General features: G+C 43.6%; 1 protein-coding gene and 1 long non-coding RNA gene across 2 annotated transcripts in view; both read right to left on the reverse strand.

The window, feature by feature from the left end:
* LOC136360709 (uncharacterized) overlaps window positions 1-20,743 on the reverse strand; it is a 436,491-nt gene that overhangs the window by 181,529 nt on the left and 234,219 nt on the right. The window lies entirely within an intron of this gene.
* FAT4 (FAT atypical cadherin 4) overlaps window positions 12,709-20,743 on the reverse strand; it is a 61,530-nt gene continuing 53,495 nt past the window's right edge. The window contains exons 17-18 of the mRNA XM_066316918.1: window positions 17,293-17,554; window positions 12,709-15,306 (exon numbers count right to left, since the gene is read on the reverse strand). Coding sequence (XP_066173015.1) covers window positions 13,418-15,306; window positions 17,293-17,554 — 2,151 coding nt within the window. The 3' untranslated portion in view covers window positions 12,709-13,417. The remainder of the gene's footprint in view (window positions 15,307-17,292; window positions 17,555-20,743) is intronic.

The raw sequence follows: 20,743 nt of genomic DNA on the forward strand, positions 1-20,743 counted from the left end.
AGTTTGTCTCTCTGAAAAGGATTTTTTCACTTCTGTTTGCATTTCAAGACTATAGAAATGCAAGGCACTTGAAGATGATTTTAGCTTCATTATCTTCCTCCCTCCTGAAAAATGCAACCAAGTGTTCTGTGGCCTGACACAATGCCAACAGATGCAACATGGGTTAAAAAAACAAGAAAAGAAAAGGACACAGGAGAGGAGAAAGTCACAAAAAAAAAAAAAAGGGAAATGAGAAAGAAAGGGACCATCTGAACAAACTCACTGCAGTTTGCTAGTTCCTCGAGAGACAAAGACAGCTTCAGCAAATACTATTTTGGATGGTTCAGTGCTGTTTTCTCTCACCAGCATTTTGTGGAATGACTCTAGCAGAGTTTTACTGGTCAGACTGTCAATATATACAATGCTAATACAATAATAAACATCCAGAGTCATGACTCCAGAGCCAGGCTGTTGATAGAGGAAAGCTTTGGAAACACAATGGTTTACTGAGGGTAGTCCCCCTTCCCCCTCAATTCCAGCGAGCTTATTTATTTTTTCAGGGTCTCCTTATCATGGAATATTAAAAACAACCCTTCCCCTCCAAATAAAAGAACCACCCAGCAACACAAAGAGGAGTGTTCTTGTAAAGACAATGTGCAGATAGTAAGAATAATATTGCTATTTTTTTCTGTTTTAAGGTCGAGTGTTTGCTCCCACTTAATCCATAGTAAGTCTATCTTTATTTCAATGAACTCGTTCACCATATAAATGCCAGCAGACTCTTCCAACAGTATTTCTGGAAATAAGCCACTTTGACAATGCTCTGCTACGCTTCCTGTTACTATGAAAGCAAACTAAAGCAATTAGGTCTTGATAACTCCATACTCTGGAATCACTAGATGCTGAGTTAGGATTTTTGATTTTATAGAAAGAAGTTTAGCCAGGAGCAATATAACCAGTAAGACATGGAAGGGCCCTGTTCTATGCACAAAGCTGTGGCTGCCCCATCCCTGGAAGTGCCCAAGGCCAGGCTGGATGGGGCTCTGAGCAGCCTGGTCTAGTGGAAGGTGTTGGAACACCTTTAAGGTGTCTTCCAACCCAAACCATTCTGTGATTGTCTGCAGAGTTCATGTGGGGCTGCATTGAGAGAGTTACATTTTAGTTTGGCTGTCCCTCCATCAGCACTTTGGTAAGTGCTACGTGTTCTCTGAAGTTTTTCCTAGATGTACAGCTTCTGGCTGTAGTTGATCATTATAGCCAGAAGAGCTATAAACTGCTGAAAGAAGTGTGATATTAACACGGGGGAAAAGGCATCCCAGGCCAGGAAAGACTGAACAACAACATGTAGATCCATTACCCCAGTTCCATGTAGAATGTGAACTAGGAAATAGGCCGAAATGCAACCCACATATCACTGCTTATATCCATGATTTGGAGGATAATTCTTTAATTTGAGGAGAAACCAGAACGATATCCCAAAAAGGCCCCATAGCCTGAGTTCTTCCAAACAAAACTTTCTCTGGCAAGGGCTGCCACATCCTCCTGATGCACTACTAAGGTGAAACCCAAGTTAGGAAGTTTGGTAGTTTTTTTAAGTGTCAGGAACTAGTGATTCCCTTTGCTTTGGGGATGGAGTTTTCAGGAGGAGAGGAGAGGAGAGGAGAGGAGAGGAGAGGAGAGGAGAGGAGAGGAGAGGAGAGGAGAGGAGAGGAGAGGAGAGGAGAGGAGAGGAGAGGAGAGGAGAGGAGAGGAGAGGAGAGGAGAGGAGAGGAGAGGAGAGGAGAGGAGAGGAGAGGAGAGGAGAGGAGAGGAGAGGAGAGGAGAGGAGAGGAGAGGAGAGGAGAGGAGAGGAGAGGAGAGGAGAGGAGAGGAGATCACAGCTGCTGTTCTCAGAGGAAAAAAAGAGAGTGGCAAGTCTGCAGTGGAGAACTCCTTAAAAGGGTCTTTTTTTGGTTCTACATAAGACAAACTCATTTACTGAGCTATTTCAGCATTTTTGGTTACTGGAAGACCAGGTCATTATGGTGTAAAACATAGCTTATATATATTTTTCTCTTTGTTGTTTATTCTTGACCCCAAATCTCCATGGTCCCTGGGGGAAGCAAATTAGATGTATTAATGAATGTTACTGCAGTACTTTTGTGCAGAACTTGAAGAGGGGAAAGTTTCAGTGCTATAAGCTGCATCCTACCACTTAACCCACTATGACTTCTCATGTGCTTCCACTTCAGCTTCTGAACTTCTGTAGGTTCTCTTATCCCAGGGAGGATGTCTCAGCACCTATATTCACCTACAAACACAATCATGGGAATGCATCTCTGTTTTCTGTGCCCAGGAGCCTGGGTTTGTGATGGGGGTTAGAGCTGCTGCACACTGCAAAGACCTCCAGCCACCTCAGCTGGAGGTGGTAGAGCAGGCACTGGTTTGTGGAATAATCAGAGGCAGACCTGGGTAAAGCAGAGGCTGGTTAGCGGAATAATCAGAATTTCCATTAAGGTAAAAGGCAAAGGCATCTGGAGTTCTTTTAAAAACCAAAATACAAGTTCTCCTCTGCCTGTTTTGCACGTGCATGTTGTCTTCACGCACACAAACCTGGAGCACAGCATTGGACTGAGCTCTTTATACTGCAGCTGCTTATGGAGGAATAGCACCAAATGAAAAGCAGCACCCAGAGACACCCATTAGCCTGTTCTGCAAGGCTGAGAGCCCAAACGAGACATTTGCTAAGTGTGGTCTGTCTTTCAGCACAGGCCCGGTGGAAACATTAAACCCAGGATCAGCAACACGTGCTCCTTAAAGCATCCCAAGACCGACAAGACAGTGTGTTTGCTGTCACTCCCAACGCTGGAAGCCCTTCCACAGACACCATTTTTGGGATAGCAGACAACTCATAACTTCAGGAACATCGCGTGGTATCATGGGCTGAATGAGATCCCTGTGGGATCCCTGTAGGAGTGTGTGTGCACCTCCGTGCCCATTAGGTAGTTTCAGTGCTTTATCATGCAGCAGCCTCACCTCTGCTTTATTTCTCTCCTCGTTCTGCTCAGCAGGTTCCACTCTCCCACAGCCTACCTCTTCCCACCAGCCTGGCACCCCTTACACTGCTCTGAGGTGGGATATGGCTCTGTGCTCTGAACGCCCAGGGTCGTACAAGAAGCCAGGTCTGATTCTCCTCTGCTTGAGTTGCTCCTGGGAAGCCAGTGGGGAAGTGGGGATGTGGTCATATAAATCAGCTCCAAGTGGGCTGTAAACACAAAAGTCCTGCATTGGCTCCAAAGCATCACAGAGGCTCTAGACAGCCGGACTCAAAATGTCAGGGATAACCTAAAACACCTGACTGCCTCATGGAACTGCTAAACATTTGAGATCAACATAGTTTGGAAATGACCCGATTTCATAAGAATGACAAAACATCCTCAAAACATTGCAGGGCCTTACCAGATCCTCAGCAGCAGCAGACCTCACAACTTGGCTTGTGCTTTTTCTGCTATTATTATTACCTTTATTATTATTCCTATTAACTGTATTACTATTACCTTTATTATTATTCCCTTTAATTCTGTGGTGAGCGAGTAGGTTTGCAGTGCTAGTTTAGCATGGCCAGCTGAAGAGCTGCAAGGTGATCCCTGAGCCCCAGGAGCACCCAGTCACCCTCTGAAGGGCCATTTCCTTGCTATAAAAGCCAGAAATCAGGAATAAAGAGGAAGGAATTTGTCCTACCGCAGCCGCTCCCAGGGCAGCAATCCTCAGTGATGTATGGAGTGGAAAATATGTCAGAGCAGTTTAGCAGGAATGAAAAAAAAAATAAAAAAATAAAATCATGATGAAGAGAAGGGCGGCTGAGTGACAAAAGAGTCATGAAGCAAACATCCAACCACAAATAATTTGCTGGTTTTATTTGTCCACATTATCCTGCTGACACGGCATGTTCTCCCCTGCTGCCTGTGCTTGCTGTATCGACACTGAGGCCTGGCAGACTCAGAGGCTGCTCCAGAACAAAAAAATTATCATAATCCATGGGCAATTCCTTGTGTGCCACTCGTGTCTACACCAGAGATCAGAATGACCAAGGAAAAGGGACCCCAGGATGAAGTAAAAAGATGAAACAGAAGCGATCTGTGTGTGATGGCTGACTATCTTTGCAGCAAATTTGGCCCAGAAGGAAGGAAAGCAAAAGGAAAGGCTCACGCTGGAAGCTGCACCCTGGTGCTTTCTCCAAGGTGGACAAGGATTTCTCTCCTCCATGTGGGTTACGTCAGTGCAGAGGGTCATCCACAAGTCATGTGTGATCCTCCCAATCACTGCCTAATCCTCAACAAGCAGAGAAAAGAGCCCACTAGAACCAAAAGAAAGTAAAGGATAATACAGCAGTTAAGACCAGAAAGGGCCACTCAGAAGGAACCTCAAAAGTTTTGTTCCACAGAACCCTTAAGAGTTTAGGAAACTGTAAAGGACCCCTCGAAAACATTAGGTTGCCTGCTGCTTTTTGTTTAGGAATCTCCATCCAGCCATCACAGGAAAGATACACAGACTCTTGGACGTTTCCCTAACAGTTCTCATTTTAGGTAATGTAAATAACATTTTTTACATTAACATCTTATTTATGTAGGGTCTTCTGTCTCAGCAGATGTCCTACAGCTGTAGGTGTATAAAATACAAAGCAGAGCTGGGGGTGGCAGCAGAGGATTAATCTCTTCCTTGTAGTCAGGCAGCTGAGGAGGCAATTCAGTGGTGCTGTGGAAGTGTTATCAGCTAATAGCACACAAGTTGGATATCAGGCCACAGCTGACTTAAACACAGCTTGTCTCATTCCTTGATGCTCCACATATTATCTTTTTAAGTCAAAGAAGTAGAAGAAGTGTAATTATTTTTAGAGAAGCAATTTCTGTTTTAGGTAGAAGAGAGTAGGTAGAATCACAGAACAGTTTGGGTTGGAAGGGGCCTTGAAGACTATCCCATTCCAACCTCCCTGCCACAGGCAGAGATGCCTTCCCCTATCCCAGCCTTCTCAGAGCCCCATCCAACCTGGCCATGAGCACTTCCAGGGATGGGGCAGCCAAAACTTCTCTGGGCACCCTGTGCCAGTGCCTCCCTACCCTGACAGAAGAATTTTTTCTACTAATGCAGATTTCCCCTACTGCAACTACTCACAGATGTCTGCAGACCTGTGCTGCTGTTCTTAACTAACCACAGAGAACCAGCTCCTCAGCTGCTATAAACCAGCCAAGTGCCCTTGTTTTCAGCAAAAAGAGGCCAGTTTTGCACCAGGACTAAAAGCCCTAGAGCCAAAAACACCATGACGTAGTTAGACCCATGAATCTGCACTATTTAATCTTATTAAAACCATTTGTCAAAGGCAGATTTTAGCTTCACAACCTGTTGCTTGTTGTTTAGGAACCTCGCGGTTCTGCCCATTGCCTTTGTTTTCCAGGCACTATAAAGTCTGCAGATTTGTTTTCCAGCAAGGGAATGTCTCCTGCCAAAGGGCAGGGAAGTGCTGATCAGACAAACTGGAAAAGGTTCTCTTAGCTGTCATGCCACAGCTTTTCTCTTGTCACTGACATTTTCCAGATAAAAAACTCTCAGTGCTCTACAAGATTCATTTTTAAGTGTTAAAAAAAAAAAATTAAAAAAAAAAAATCAAAACTAGCTACAGAGAAACCTTATTAAAAATCCAGGACATGGTGTACTGCATGAGCAGAGCAGTTAGATATGTACATGCCTGGCTATTTCATGGATGGAAAAAGAAAAATTGACCCAATTACAGACTTGTCATACTCCACTTCTCTCTTCTGAGTATTGAATGTCACTTAAACCAAAGCAAACAGCCAAGCTCATTTCCCGTGACAAACATCCAGGGACATCTTAAAGTCAAAACAGAAGCAACCAAAATGAGAAGGTAGAGGAAATTTTGACAAAGCTTCAGAACCTCATCAGATGCAATTATTCAGTGAGTGCACTCAAATCAATGAAAAAGAAGGGCCCCCTTTGTCACAGAAAGCATTGAAAAGTTTCAGGGGGATGCTATTTGCAGCATTAGCTTCATAAAAAGCTGCCCTTGGTTTTAATGCTGAGAACAGTTGGATAAAACCAACACTGAGGAAACCAAATGGGGTACAGAACAACAGACAACAACAGAATTTCTGGCAACGGCAGGAAAAGGGTCAAAGTGAACAGAATTTAATATAATATTCCTCATAATAAACTCCCGCCTCACTGTAATTAAAAACTTCACTCAAAATCACTTCTGTCGAAGTAACAACAATATTTCTCACCTCTTTCACATGAGTCGATCTGCAAACTACTTTGGGGGGAAAAAAACATGGATCAAATCCCTAAACACAACAGGATTAGAAAAGTTCCAAGTGACACCCATACCTAGTGCATGATTTTCCCCAGCTGGAACAGAATTTCCTAACAAAACTAAGGCTGCAAGTTTCAAGCATCGCTGGCACTTACCAGGAATGACTCCCTCAGGAGCAGCAGAGAGCAATTGTCATCTGCAGGGACCTATTTGTTCCATCAGGATCTCTTTCCTACTTGTGCTTTGAGTGATTAGATGGTGCTGTAAATGCAGGCAGGGCACTGGAGACTCTGTGGGTAATTTTAATAGAAGTGTATTTGACATGGATAAAATAATCTGGTTATTTGGATTTTCTGTGGCATTTCTGGGAAGCCGGAGTTTAATGCAATTCCATAAAACAGTTGTTGAAATGTTGGGGTGCTCCAGTGGATTAAACACACCAATTTTTGGCTTTCAAAGGATTGCATTCTTACATGCTGTCACCTTTGAGTGCTTTCAGCTTTGATTAAATCTCAGAAAAGCCCCCTTAGTTTCCAGTCTATGCTGCCTATATAGATCTAATTCAAAAGCAGAGCAGGAGTCAGAGGAAAGCAAACAGGGGTGATGTTGTGGATGTCCCTGGAAGCTGGCTGGATGGGGATAGGAGCAATCTGGTCTCCTGGAAAGTGTCCCTGCCCACAGCAGGGGGGTTGGAACTGGGTGATTTTTAAGGCCCCTCTTAAACTAAAGCTTTTGCCTGTCCTTTTTCCTGGTGACAGCAAAGGGCTCAGACTGAAATACCAATTTCCCCGCACAAAAGCATTTTCTCCCTTGTAAAAGAGCATTTAGGCAGAAATTCACAGGCAGTTAGGAATGTTGTCCTGGCAATATCAAAAGCCACGGCTGCCTTGGGACACCAGCCTGGCCCAAGCATTCCGAGGCTGAGGGTGGGTTTTCTTTATCAGAACTCACTGCTCTTTCTCAAAACTAGCAGGCTGCCTCTGGCACGAGTTCAGAATAACATGTCACGTTGATTACAGCCCCTCCTGCAAAGCAGGGAGGTGTCACCATCACAGAAAAGGCATTCCCTGCCACATGGGGTTAGGCAGCTCTACGAAGTCCAGCCTGTTCTGATGTTCGTGATAAATTCTACAGGTGTAAAAATAATATAAAACATTATTCATTTTCCTTTTTTTTTAAAGCTTAACATCAGTTTTTTTAAGAGAGACAAACCCTTCCAGCTCTCACTTAGCTTTCTACGAACTACAAGGAATTCTTGCAAAACAATGCTGTCACATAGTTTCTTGGCCAAGGTTTAACAAATTGTTTTAATAAAGACTTGCATTACTGAACAAGAGTTGTACTTTAAAGGAAATTACAATGCGTATTTGTAAGGATTCTAGATTATTGCACCAAAATGTGCTTTTCGAATGGTTCATCAATATCCATTTCTCATCCTCTATGTTCTTCTATTATAATATTTGTTTTCTATATTAATGTTTATTTCTTATTCCCTAATTTGCTGTTCTAGATAATTGCACAAGATATGCAAGGAGAAACACTAATTACTAAATCAGACTCTGGCTTTTAGAAGGCTCAGGGGAAATAAACCAACAAATGGGAAGACAGGGACCTGTTTATTTTCCCTGCTCCTTGTCTGAGGGGCTGCACAAAGAGTCACAGGGCTTTAAGGGGACACAAGGAGCCACACAGAACAACAGCTTGGGCTTTTATGACTGGGGGGAGGCAGGTTGCTAATCTGTTTTCCAAACCTGGAGTCCTGACAGGGAATTTGCAGGGTATTAATTGCCATGTGGAATGAATGTACGGGGTGTGTGCTGCCACGCATGTGTGTCACAGAACCATTTAGCCTGGAAAAGATCATCGAGTCCAACCATTAACCCAGCACAGCCAAGTCCACACTAAACCATCTCCCTGAGTGACATATCTTTTTTTAACATTTCCAGGGATGCTGATTCCACCACTTCCCTCAAAAGCCTGTTCCAATGCCTGCTCCACTTTGTTCTCCTGACTGGTGACACAACATGTGAGTTATCTGAGGTACCACACGCCGTCCTTGGGGCTCGCTCTAGAAAGATTGAAATGTTTTTAACCCCTTTGCTCTCAGTTTGCTCCAACTGACACAAATTTTCAGATGTGGGGTTTTTGTCCTTATCTTCTTCCAGCTGACAGTGTTTGGTGACTCCCTGAAAATGCTCCGACTGAGAGAAGGTAAATTAAAGTTAAATGAGTGTAGTTTAGCATTCCTGTTTCCCAGAGGTTAGGAGGAACCATTTCTACTCATTCTCCATCTCTTGCCAGTTGTGCTTGCCAGTTGTAAGGGAGGAAGGAAAGCAACACCTTGCTGGAGCCTCATTTTGCCCTGAACTGGAAGCAGAGGAGTGGGCAGATTGTGTCAGATAGGGATGAAGTCAAGCTCCAAGGAGGCACAGTGTGATCCCCACCCATGCCAAGGGAATGCTGCCATTTGACTGCCTCAAGGCACCATGCAGGCTCCTGCCTTTGAGGGCTCTCATCAGAAAAGGGGCTTGGTGGAAGCCATTTTTGCAAATTGCAAAAAACTGCTTAACGTTTCTGAAAATACTTTCTTGGAATGACAGATGGAGATTCTTCTTCTTCCCTACCAGTAAATGACAACTTAGGAGAACAGATATTTGTAATCCACGTGGGGAATTACTTTTTATTTTTTTGTACGTGCTCATAAATGAAATACTTGTGGCCCTAAAACTGAAGAGTCAATCTATTGAGAATCTACATTGTGAAGCCCAGAGATAAAGGTGCTTTTAAACTCAAAATGCAACTTAGACTCTATTCACTGCTGACCATCTCAGGACAGGATGATGAAACCTGAAAGCCACTGGAAAAAGGCTGTAAAAATTACTAAGAATCCAACCATACTTATTGCTGGAAAAAGCTCTTGTAAGATGGCTGAATGCAAAGTGAGGTTCATGCAAAATGAAGGAAAGGCCAGCTGAGTGCAAATATCTAAATGTTAAAAAAAAGACAGGTTGTGGTGCTGGCAACACAAACACAAGCTGTCAGTCATCCTCATTATGTGCTCTTTATAGAAAACCAACGTGAGCACATTGGGATGAACAAAGCACTAATTTCACAGAGCAGAGGAAAGGACGGTGGAATTAATACACAGATGGCCATAGTGAAGGATAATAAAATGGTGAACAGTAAAATGCTAGGATGATAAAGCAGAGAGATCAACATTTTCACTTTCTTCCTTCAGTCCTACTTCATAAAATAGCAACTCTTTTCTCTTAACCATCTTCTTCTCCTAATTGTCCTTCCCAATTCCAAAGGATCCATAATTCCAAGTCTCTTCTACAATTCAGTTAAGAAAACACCATTTACACATCCTAACACTATAGAAGAATAATACTATTACTTTAATTTTTGTGCTTCAAAAACACAGTCTACAAGACAGAGCACTCTCAAAGAGTTTCCACCACATCTAATTTACCTTACAAATACTGGCAGCTCGAGCCCTTTGGCTGGCTCCATCTCCTGCTTTTGAAGACATCAGGGAGATCCCGCTCCCCCTTCCAGCCCCAAGCCTTCTCATTCCCAGACTGGAGTGATGTGGCTCCAGCTGGATATTGCACTGCTAACTGATACTCCCTGACACAGGTTGTGGTCTGCAGCACAGACTCACAGTCTGATCCTTGATGGGGGATGTTTTCACCAAAATGTGGGACTTTATGTTACTTTTCAATGTAACACGCTTTAATATTATTTTCGCGGTTTTAAAGTTACAAAACTTTAATGAACAATACTGAAAAGTCTTGAATCAGATAAATCTAGATTTCACCCCTTTTATTCATTCATTCATCTACCACATATCGCAGTATTCTTTTATTTTCCGTGTCCCATTTTCCTTCTCATTCTCTAAACAAGAGAAATCTGTAAAGTAAATCTGCCCAAGTAAATCTGCCATTTCTGTCCATTTTCATCTAATCAGTAACATCATCGGGAGAAAACATCTCCACCTGAATTGGCAAAGGCTGTTCAGCACTCTACCAGCAGAAAGACAGGTCAGAGACAAATTGCTGACAAGAGAAGTGTTTGGAGGCTCCTGTGCACTGCAGAGAGCGGAGCAGACTGCTTTTCTTTCCACATATTTATGACTTTTAATACGTCCCAGATCTTGAAACAGGACCGTACAGTTCTGGGGATGAACCAGGGGAATTATGCAGCTCACTCCCTCACAACTGGTAACTTCGGATGATTGCTCCACATGATTCACTTGGAACCCCTTGCTGATCCTCATCATGAAAGAATTATAAAAAACAGGGCAGGAATGGATCGTATGTTTAAGTGTCAAAAACATCTCTACGCCTTTCAGAAATGGGGAAACAAGGAAACCAGTAAAATATACATTTGTCTACGATAAAGTGTCAAAATTTAGAGGAACACACTACCACTCGATAAATTGTAAACTGTGCAAAAGCTCTGACATGTATTTGTGTAAGTCCACACTGCATATTATTCCCCTTTAGCAAAACTTTTTGATATTTTCAGAATGCTTAATTGCCGTAACACAGCCCTCAATATGTTTGGTGTTACATTTAAAAGCTTGCATTTGTTAAAGTTTTCATGTGTTATTAAAATCACTGCTTGGATGTGGTACTGTTTGTATTAAAGGATAATATTCAAACTAAACATACAGCTTTTTAACAGATGTTTAATTACAGCAGCTCCTCAAACTCTGAAATCACTTGTGGAACTCACGTTATTTCAGATGAAACTACTTACATACCAATATGGGCTACTTTGGCCCATTATCTTTTCACTTTTGTGGGGCATGAAGAAGTTGGGAGCACTTTTAGCCAAAAAAAAAGAGCTGGTTCCTAATTGCCAGCTTTGAGACAAAAGAAACTCCAAACCAAAAAAGTAACACATAACCAACCCCCCCCCAAATCTTCCTCCTTTTTCTAAGTTCTTTACACTAACCACTAATTCGAAGTGTAACCTCACCTCTTGCCTGCAGCCTTAACTTTTTCACTCTCTGCATTCTCCAAGAAGTTGTCCAAGTGTGATTTATCCCTTTGTAAGTACAAAAGAATGCAATTATTTATTGTTGAACTGCTGCTTTATGACAGAAAGATCTTGCTCTCACACTCCTCACCGTCTGTGTACTGGAAAGCTCCAGCTTGCAGCAGAGGTGGAAATTGTGGCTGACAAATGCGAAACCAGTTGCAACTAATAAAACCCTAAGGACTAAAATACAGTTTTTATTGTTTTATTAGAAATATGAAAGTAGATTTGGAACTTTTGGGCATTATCTTAAGCTCAAAAACCTCATGATACACTTCTCCATCTTCCTGGGATACATACTTGCTTCTTAAAGCCTGTTTTCTGATTAAAAAGTTTATGTAGCTTAAATACCTTATAACTTAAACCCCAAAAGGGAAGATCAAGGAGTGGAAATTAGAGAGAAAAGACAAAAGGTTTCCAATAACACCACTAAAGATTTTAAATAAATATTTTAATTCTATTATTGGCATTTACAGGTAGAAAGCATACAGTATGTTACAATTTTATCAAAATGTGAAAAATATGGATGTTACATAAGTAACAAATGTAAAAAAAGTATTTTTCTTACCTTCCCTGAAAGTAAGAAAACTATTCAGCATAGGAAAATATTGATATAAAACACAGCTTAGGTAAAAAAAAAAAAAAAATTGAAATTTTTTACACAGTACAATAGGTTCATCAGATCTGCATGAAGATGTAAGGACTTTGTGAGATTCTATTTCACCTACAACTTTAGGGAATTGGGGACAACTGGTAAGCTACGTTAATGAATCTACAAGTAGTTTTCCCTCATAACCGCTCCAAAATGCTAGAGTGCAGTAATTTTTCTATACAATAAATAATTCTTCAAATTAATTCCATCATAGAAAAATCAGAGAATGCAGAAAATGCCACTCCAAGGTCACAGAGGCTAGGCAGTGCTTTAATAATAATTATGATAGTACTTATTATAGTGCTTTATAATGTTGAAGCACTTCAGGCGAGTTAACTAATTAGCCCTCACAACACCCCTGTGAGGCAGGGAAACAAGTGTTTTTCCAACCTTTCCATGGTACAGATGGGAAAATGGAATCTGGGGAGAAGCACAGGCTGCAGCAGCAGCACAGCCAAGCTGAGAAACCAGGAGATGTGGGAATGGACAGGTTTGTCCCTCACTGCTGTGAGCCAGGGGGCTGGGCTGGGCTGCCAAATGACCATCAGGAATCACTGAGGGGGGGCAGGAAGGGACCAAGATTAAGAAAGCATCCCCAAAAACATTTCCGAGAGATTCAGAAGCTCTCACACAACTTTGTCAAAAAAAACCCAAAAAACAAAAAACAAAAAAACAAAACAACCCCCCCCCCCAAAAAAAAAAACCCAAAAAAAAAACAAAAAAAGAAAACCCAAACCAACCAAACCAAACAAAACAAAAAAAAAAGATATAGAGAAACCTGAAACGAACAAATAAACAAACTGAAAAGAAAAAGAAAAAACAAAACTCCTAAAGTGCTGACTGGCTTGAGCTGCTTCTAGCACCTCTTGTATGGAATAAGACTTACAGCAAGCACTGTTGCCAGCAATTATTCAAGCTGATTTCATCCATAAAGTCACATGTGAGCAACTGCAGGATATGGTAACTACATTGTCTGAGACACCTCACTACTGTAATTCCTTCATTCACCATCTTATTTCCATGCACTTCTTAAAGGAAAATGGAATCCTCAGTACTCTTGCATCGTAAAACATGTTAGTAGCTGGAGACAATATGCACATCCTTCACAATTGAAACAAAAAAATTAGTTCATTTTCAGAACAAAGCATTATTAATTTAAGAATCACGAACCAAACAATGGTAAATAGGAAAACCCTTTCCAAAGGCTGCATGCCGAATATCTGGTTTGCAAATACAATGCATGCAGGAGAAATAAATTCATCCAAGCATAATTAAATTAAAAATGTCTTAAGTCTCTTTCAGCAGCATAATGGTTATTATTTTTAAAGTCTCCTCCAACCAGACTGGCCTGGGGATCAGATGCTGACCTTGGCTTTTCTACAACGGTTTCAGCAGCCCCCGTGGCTTTGCACTGTGGCAATACCAGGAGACAAAGCCTATACATACTGTTCTGCTTCCCCCTCCTTGGAAACAGGCTTCGCTGTACCACCTTTGCTGTCTTCACTCACTGCTGCTGCTGCTGCTGCTGCTGTTTTTTCAGGGAGCGATGCCAAATCTTTGAAAACATCCACATAATGCCCAAAGCCCGGGCCCCAGTTCAAGAGGTTGTCCCAGTTGAAGCTTCCTGCGGGCTGCCCCAGCTTCCCGGGCAGGGAGCTGTCCGCGGCGGCGGTGCTGGCTGCCTGTGCCCCCACGGGCCCGCCCTCGCCGCGGCGCCCCGGGTACCGCCGGGGCTTCAGCCTGGAGCCGTAGTTGTCCTCGTCATCCGCGTCCGACTCGTTGACCTGGGATAGCTTGGGCATCCTGGAGGTGTAGGCCACGGGCTTGTCCCGGTCGTACTCCATCTCGGAGCAGGTGAAGGACTCGTGCGAGTCGCTGTCGGAGGAGGACTCGGGCGCGGGAATGCCGTCGGCCGGGTTCCTCGTCCGGGACAGAGGCCTCCTGCAGTCCTCCTCCGAAGAGGAGCGGCCGTGGTCTGCGCTGCAGATGCTGGGGTTCCTGGGGCGAGGGGTGTTCAGTCTCTCCACCTCTTCGATGGACAGCCCCACCGGAGGAGACGTCTCCAGCGGGATCTGCCCGATGGGCTGCTTCAGGCGGCTTCCCGGGCGGGAGCTGTGGCTCGCCATGGTCTGTGGGCTCTTGCTTCTCCTCCCCAGCCGAGTGGCGTAGTTAAAGATGCCGGGCTGGCAGACATCGCCGTGCATCTCCAGCGGGCTCCCTTCCCGGATGGCGAGGTGCAGCTCCCTGGCCGGGCTGTGCCTGTAGAACGTCGAGGATTTGGAGAAGGGCGCGGGGCTGTGCCGAGACAGGGGGTTGGGAGTGGGGCACGCCGAGTGGCTCAGGGATGTTGTCCTCAAGCCCTGCCCGTAGGCGGGCTGGTAGGTCAGGCTGCTGGCTCCCAGGGGCATGGGGGACTGCCGCGCAAAGCCCAGAGGGCTGTGCCTCTGGATGGAGAACTTGGGCGTATGGCTGCGGAACTGCTTGTAGTGCTGGATGATGTCAGCGTCAGAAGGGGCGATGCTGCTGGCGTTGTCGATGTCGTAGTGCTCGATCTCGGGCTCGGGGGACGCCAGCGGGGCGCTGGGGATTGTCTCCGTGGCATGCGGGATGTCCGTCTCGTCGTAGATGAGGTAAGGGTTTTCCCTTTCGATGATGTCGGGTTTCGGGTTCCCTTCGGGCTGCTTCCTGACAGTCATGTCATCACCATAGGGCGGGATGTTGTCAGGGTCATCGAACGCCACGTTCTCGCTCCCTTTCTTCTTCTTCTTCTGCTTCGTTTTCTTCTCCTCTTTGGGCCCCTTGGACTTCTTCCCTCGGCACTGGTTGCAGAGGATGAGGCTGAGCACCAGCAGCGCCAGCACCGTGGCGCAGCTGCCCACGATGGCCGGCACGGCCCAGAGCGGCAGGGACAGCTCGGTGGGATGCGGGGCGGGGAGGCACACGTGGCCGCCGCCGACGCCCGCCCTACACTGGTGACCCGGGGCGCACAGCACCCCCAGGCAGGCCACCACGGTCTCACACGTCCGTCCCGCGTACGCCTCGGGGCAGCTGCAGGTGAAGCCCGGGGCGTGGGGCGCGGGCTCGCAGCTGCCCCCGTTGTGGCAGGGGCTGGAGGCGCAGGCGCCCGGTGGGACACACTGGTAGGCGAACCAGCGGTTGATGCACATCAGCTCACCCCAGCACGGATTGCTGGCGCACACGTCGGGGCCGCGGCAGCCGATCTTCACCGAGGGGTCTGTTTTGGAGAGCGTGGCCAGGCTGTGCTTGCCGGAGAAGGGAAGGCTCTCCCCGCCGTACTTGATGTAGGAAATGCAGCCGTTGAAGCCTGAGGAAGGGGAAAAACGGGACAGAGTTGTTGGGAGCTGAAGGCTGAGTGTGCACTGTCAACAGCACAGTACGGGCTCCACTCTTCACTAAATAAGTCAAGAATTCACATGGTTACCATCGGGAAACAGCTATCCTAGTGGTACTTAATGTCTTTAAATTGAATTTGAATAAATACGCCTTGTAATGACTTCATTCAATATACTGAAATGCTTTTGTCTCCTGATTTTCCCATATTTCTAAAACTTCTTATCATTTCCCACAGAGAATCCTGTGGGCAGCTGGATAAGTCTCCCATTCCCCTAAATTCATGGCAATGCTTTCGTATGTTTCAATTTTGAGTGGCCTTTTTCCAAATTTCCCATACCTTGGTTGCAGTGCAATACCCTTCAACAGGTTTTAGTGCTGTGAGAGCCCAGGGAGCTGGAATTATCCCCAGACTCTGTGCAGTGGCTGAATGAGGTCACAGGAAAATCCAGCCTTTTGCAAGCCTAGTAATTCTCTGTGTTCCCCAGAATAAATCTTTTCTGGAAGGGTTCTGAGGTAGTGCAACCTTATGGTGATCTCTGCTTGGAGCTGTGGTGGCAAAATGGTACACAGAGTACCACTCTGTTATGAAACAGCAAATGTACTTGAGCTGTATGAGATGGTATTAAAAGTTTATAATCCTCACAGTTGAAGATTTAGGTTTGGCTGGGAGCCCAAGCATCCAAAAGTGGTGATCACCTTGCTGCATGCGTGGTGGTTTTTTGTAGTGCTGATACGATGGGATGTGATAAACAGCAATGGGCAATTTGTCACATCTACTTGGATTCGGAAATTTTATTGGACATAGGAACTTCACAGCCCTGTCACCTCATGCATTGTCTGCCTTTAACAGCACAGCAGATATTTTTGACTCTGAGTTCATGCAGAGTTTTATACCAGCGCCTTCTAAATCCTTGGTATGTTGTACACAATGTAATCCAATATTAAAATAAAATAAAATCTTATGAATAAGGGATTTTGGACTGTGTGTGCTTAATGGAAGCCAGACATTTCTAATTTGTCTGCCACAGCATTGGGCAGTGGTGAGAGGTTAGTGTCCTCAATTTTCCTTGTTCCAGCTTTCCTACAAGCCTCTGCTTTTTCCATGCACATGCTGCTCATAAAACACACATGCAAAAAGGATAAAGGTCAGCACAGCATCCACATGATTTCATACCACGTTTCATACATATTCACAATGCACAAGTGTAAAGCATGAACTTGTTCCACTCAAGAATACTTTATCTGGTCACAATTCATGAAGCCAGGAAGATTTTTCAATATAGAAAAATTTTCAATATGTAAAAAATACATCTGTATTGTCTGGAGTATTTCATGTTTTGCAGCTAAAAAAGCACTTCCATCTTTACCTAGCACTTGGGAAATGGTATCAAACATGTGTTATCTACTTCTTTTGCCAGGGTTTGAGACAGTTACTTTAACTCTTAAGGGAGACTGATTTTATCCTTAACAGCTAGACATCAGTTACAGGGTGGTTCCTTATTGTCCTTGCTCAGAAATAAATCCCATTCTTCATTTGACAGCAGGATAAAGCAGGAGGACCTTGGAGTTACAGAAGATATTTCAATCATATTAATAACAGGGTAAACCCTGCAGTACTCACCAAATCCCTACAAAGTTTTTGTTTAGCACTTTTGCCCAAAAAAAAGATTTGCCTTGATTTTCCAGATTATGACTCAGGTAAAGAATACATCCTTTCTTCTCTGTTGGGGTAACAAAAAATATAGCAACTTATCTACAGACAAGCAACCCCCTTATCTCAGGAAAGCCCTGCAGGTGGAGTGCCTGCTTTTGGAAACAAGAAGCCTGCAGTGTGTACTAAGGGAACAAAGTCTGTAATCCTTACTCATTCAATTTGCATTCCTTCTGGCAAAGGATGGATGTACACTAATGACTGATAAAGAATTGCAGTACTTGGGGAGAGAAAAAAAAAAAGTACCTGCAGCTGTGCTCTTGAAAGGTTGGCTGGATGGAATTCCTCCCAGAGAAATGGTGAGGACGTTGAGCCCACCAAAGTCCTGGGTGGCATGGAGAATGTCCCGGCTGTGAGTCCTGTCCACTGACAGGGTGGTGGCAGAGCCATTCTTCTCCAGGAGGACCGTGTGCCACTGGCCATCTGCAGCATACACCTCAGGGATGTTCCTTTCCACCTTCCCAGCAACTCCAGCATCAGATATGTAGTGCACCTTCCCGCCTTTTATCTGGTCAGAGGAACACATGACGTGTAGTTTTAAAATGGTGTCACATAACTCCTATGCACATGTAACGAGTGTGATGCCTACTCTGGTACAGCTACAATAACATGTAGCTTCGGTATAACAGAAAGCTGAGGTGGGTATACTTTTTCCCCAAATAATTATTTGTACTAAAAAGACATTAGCTATTTAGTACAAAAAATTTGGCCAGAACTAAATACATCACACTATAGAAACTTCAGCAGAAGATCTGCATCTTAGGGCTGCCCCCCATTCAATCCCTGGCTAATCCTACTGAGAAGCCAGCTATAGGTCATGCATATGACATCACATTTTAACCAGAGAAAGAATAATTCTTCCTCCTTCTTCAAGGCAAGTGTGGAAAATGCTTTGCAGAGTGAACAGATGTTGTCCTTGCCCAAGAAAATTGCATCCAGTTTTTATTACGACACAGTAGGAATGCATAAGGCATGGCAGGGCTTGAGCAAGAGCCCCATTTCATAACTACTTTTTCTTCTAATTGGTATTCTGCAAAAAACTTTCATTGTATTTCAGAAAATTTCCTGAAGAGTTGTGAAATGCATGATTCTGTGAGAATTTTCAAAGAGTACTTTCTTGAGAAAACTTCTTTAAAACTTGTGAACAGCTGGGGGAAAAAAGGAAGAATATTTTGGGTTTTTCTCATAAGAACGATGCCTCACAATTCTACTGAATCATGAGATGCGGGATTTCAAACCTCTTATTATGATCCCAAAATGAGATCAGTGCAAATTCTGCACTTAAGATGTAGGGGCTTAAAAAGAATCCCCAACATCCGACCTCGCCAGTTTTTCATACATTGCATTAATTTGGCTACGTTGGCTGACCTCCTAAGGGTGTACAGAACTGCGTAAACTCATGTGGGAAACTTGCTGCAAGTTTCCTTCGGTGCTCTGCCTGTTTGGTCACACATCTTCCTGCATGTTAGATCACACATATTAAATGGAACAACTGCTCTGCATCCTGTGTTCCCCACAGCGGCTCGGTCACTCTGAGATCCGTATCCCGAGCGTGCGGGACGTGCACAGGCAGAGTCCAGCAAAGGTCACAGCCCCAGGTTTGCTGAAAGCTCTCAAAGCCTTGCATCCTTTGTTCCAGGAAAAATAAGGTTCACCTGGGAAGAACTGTGAGGTGACACACTGGCTACAAGAATGCTCCTCTCGTTTCCAGAAACTGTTAAATGTTCTGGATTTGCTTCTCCAGTGATGCAAGCTGAGGACTTTGTTCAGACACTCCAGCTTTAATGAGGCTGTAAGACCACGCTCATGTCTTGGCAGCTGCCTGAATGAATGCATCTAGCACGTATTCCATTTGGATGGAGGGTTCAACAGTTAACATGCACATCCACTTCATTTACGAGGGCAGTAATTCAGACTATTTGAAAATGTATTGTTTGATAGAGCCTGCCTCAGAGACAGGATGCTTTTGTTACTGATAAAACACAAGTGGCAAGTGTCTAAACTATCACACAGCCCAAAGAAAATCCCACACTTACAAATACAGCCCACACACTGTTAAAACATATTAAACACCATTTCCCACAATCACTTATAAAAAGATTGACTGAGCTGAATATGTACATATACTCATGTCTGCAACCTGTAATTGGTTTGTTATGTCTAATTCTGTCTTTGATGCCCCATAAAAATACTGCCTTGTATTTTTTCCTTTATGTAAACAGAAAGGAATACACCATGCCAGACAATAGCCTCCAAGCTTAAGGGAAATCTGAGCACAGAAGCAAAATTTTTAATTTCACCTTAGAAAAGACCTGTAAAATTATTTACCGGTCAACAACTGATATTTTCCATAAGTAATTCATGATTCTTTAACCCTATTTCTGTACCTTTAAAATCGCACATGACTACTGCTAACAGACTTATAAATAACATACTAGGGGCATTTGGAAAAGAAAATTTCCAGAGACAAGACTGGCCCATGACTGCTTCAATCAGGAAAAGATATGGAATGTTCTTCTTGGTGCCTTGAAGCAGAACATGTTTCTAAATTTGAAACAAAGTTGACAGAATTGAGTAACACAAATATCTGGGTTTTATTTAAATGGCTGAGCAACTGACAAGTGGAATATAATGAAAAGAATGAACCACTAAAGCAAACATATTCCTAACTACAGGGCTGATTCAACTTTACTAATATTCCAAGTCTCATTTGCTGAACAAATTGGACTTTATTTGTCTTAAAACTAGCCATTGAATGAGATTTCATTTAAAAGGGCTATGTTCTGATTAATTCCTATGACTTGATATGTGCATAGAGCCATGGAAAGGTTTGAGTTGGAAGTGACCTTAAAGATCATCCAGTTCTGACCCCTCTGACACGGGCAGGGACACTTTTCTCTAGACCAGGTTGCTCAGAGAGCCACCCAACCTGGCCTTGAGCACTTCCAGCGATGGGACATCCATCCACAACTTAGAGCAAGCTTCTGTGCCAGGGCCTCACCACCCCTCACACAGGAGAATGTAGCTAATATAGGTAAAATGTAATCCTCATCCTCTACCCATACAATTCAGAGATCTTAGAGCTCCATTATGCTCATTTAATCTGACTGCAGATGAGATTTCTAGATAAAGCAAGACAGGCAATTTCACCTTTAACCTGCTGTATTTATCCCATTACTTCTAACTGAATTACTTGCAATGTGCATTTGTAGGAAAATAAACTGTGACAAAGAGCCCAGTAATATGGAATCCCATACTCTCTTCGTCATAATGGATTTTGGAGGAAGCATTTTCCATCTCAATTTGACAATTATTTAATGTAATCTACAAAATTTTGTAACTTTTCTGGATTAAGGATCCCTTCATATCATAAAGCCCCCTCTTGGGTTCTTTGGAGGGAGTTTACATCATCCATCATTTAGTGCATCAACTGCTCACAATCTCAGTGGCTCTGATATATTACCACTTCTCTAGTTTTGCCCCAATCCCAGACACACCAAAACCAATTAGCTACAAGAGTAAAAACATGAAGGCATGGAAGTAGCCACAGGACTCGTAGCTTTTCCCTAGCATGGTTTAATATTTAAAACACATGGCAGGTTTTTTCTGAATGCTAATATTTTGGATAACAGGCATATTAAAAGACCCAAAAATCAAGTTATAAAATTTCCTGTTTTGATAACTGACAAGAGTTGTA

This window comes from Sylvia atricapilla, chromosome 4 (genome assembly GCF_009819655.1).
Source record: "Sylvia atricapilla isolate bSylAtr1 chromosome 4, bSylAtr1.pri, whole genome shotgun sequence".
In the NCBI taxonomy this organism is placed as follows: domain Eukaryota; kingdom Metazoa; phylum Chordata; class Aves; order Passeriformes; family Sylviidae; genus Sylvia; species Sylvia atricapilla.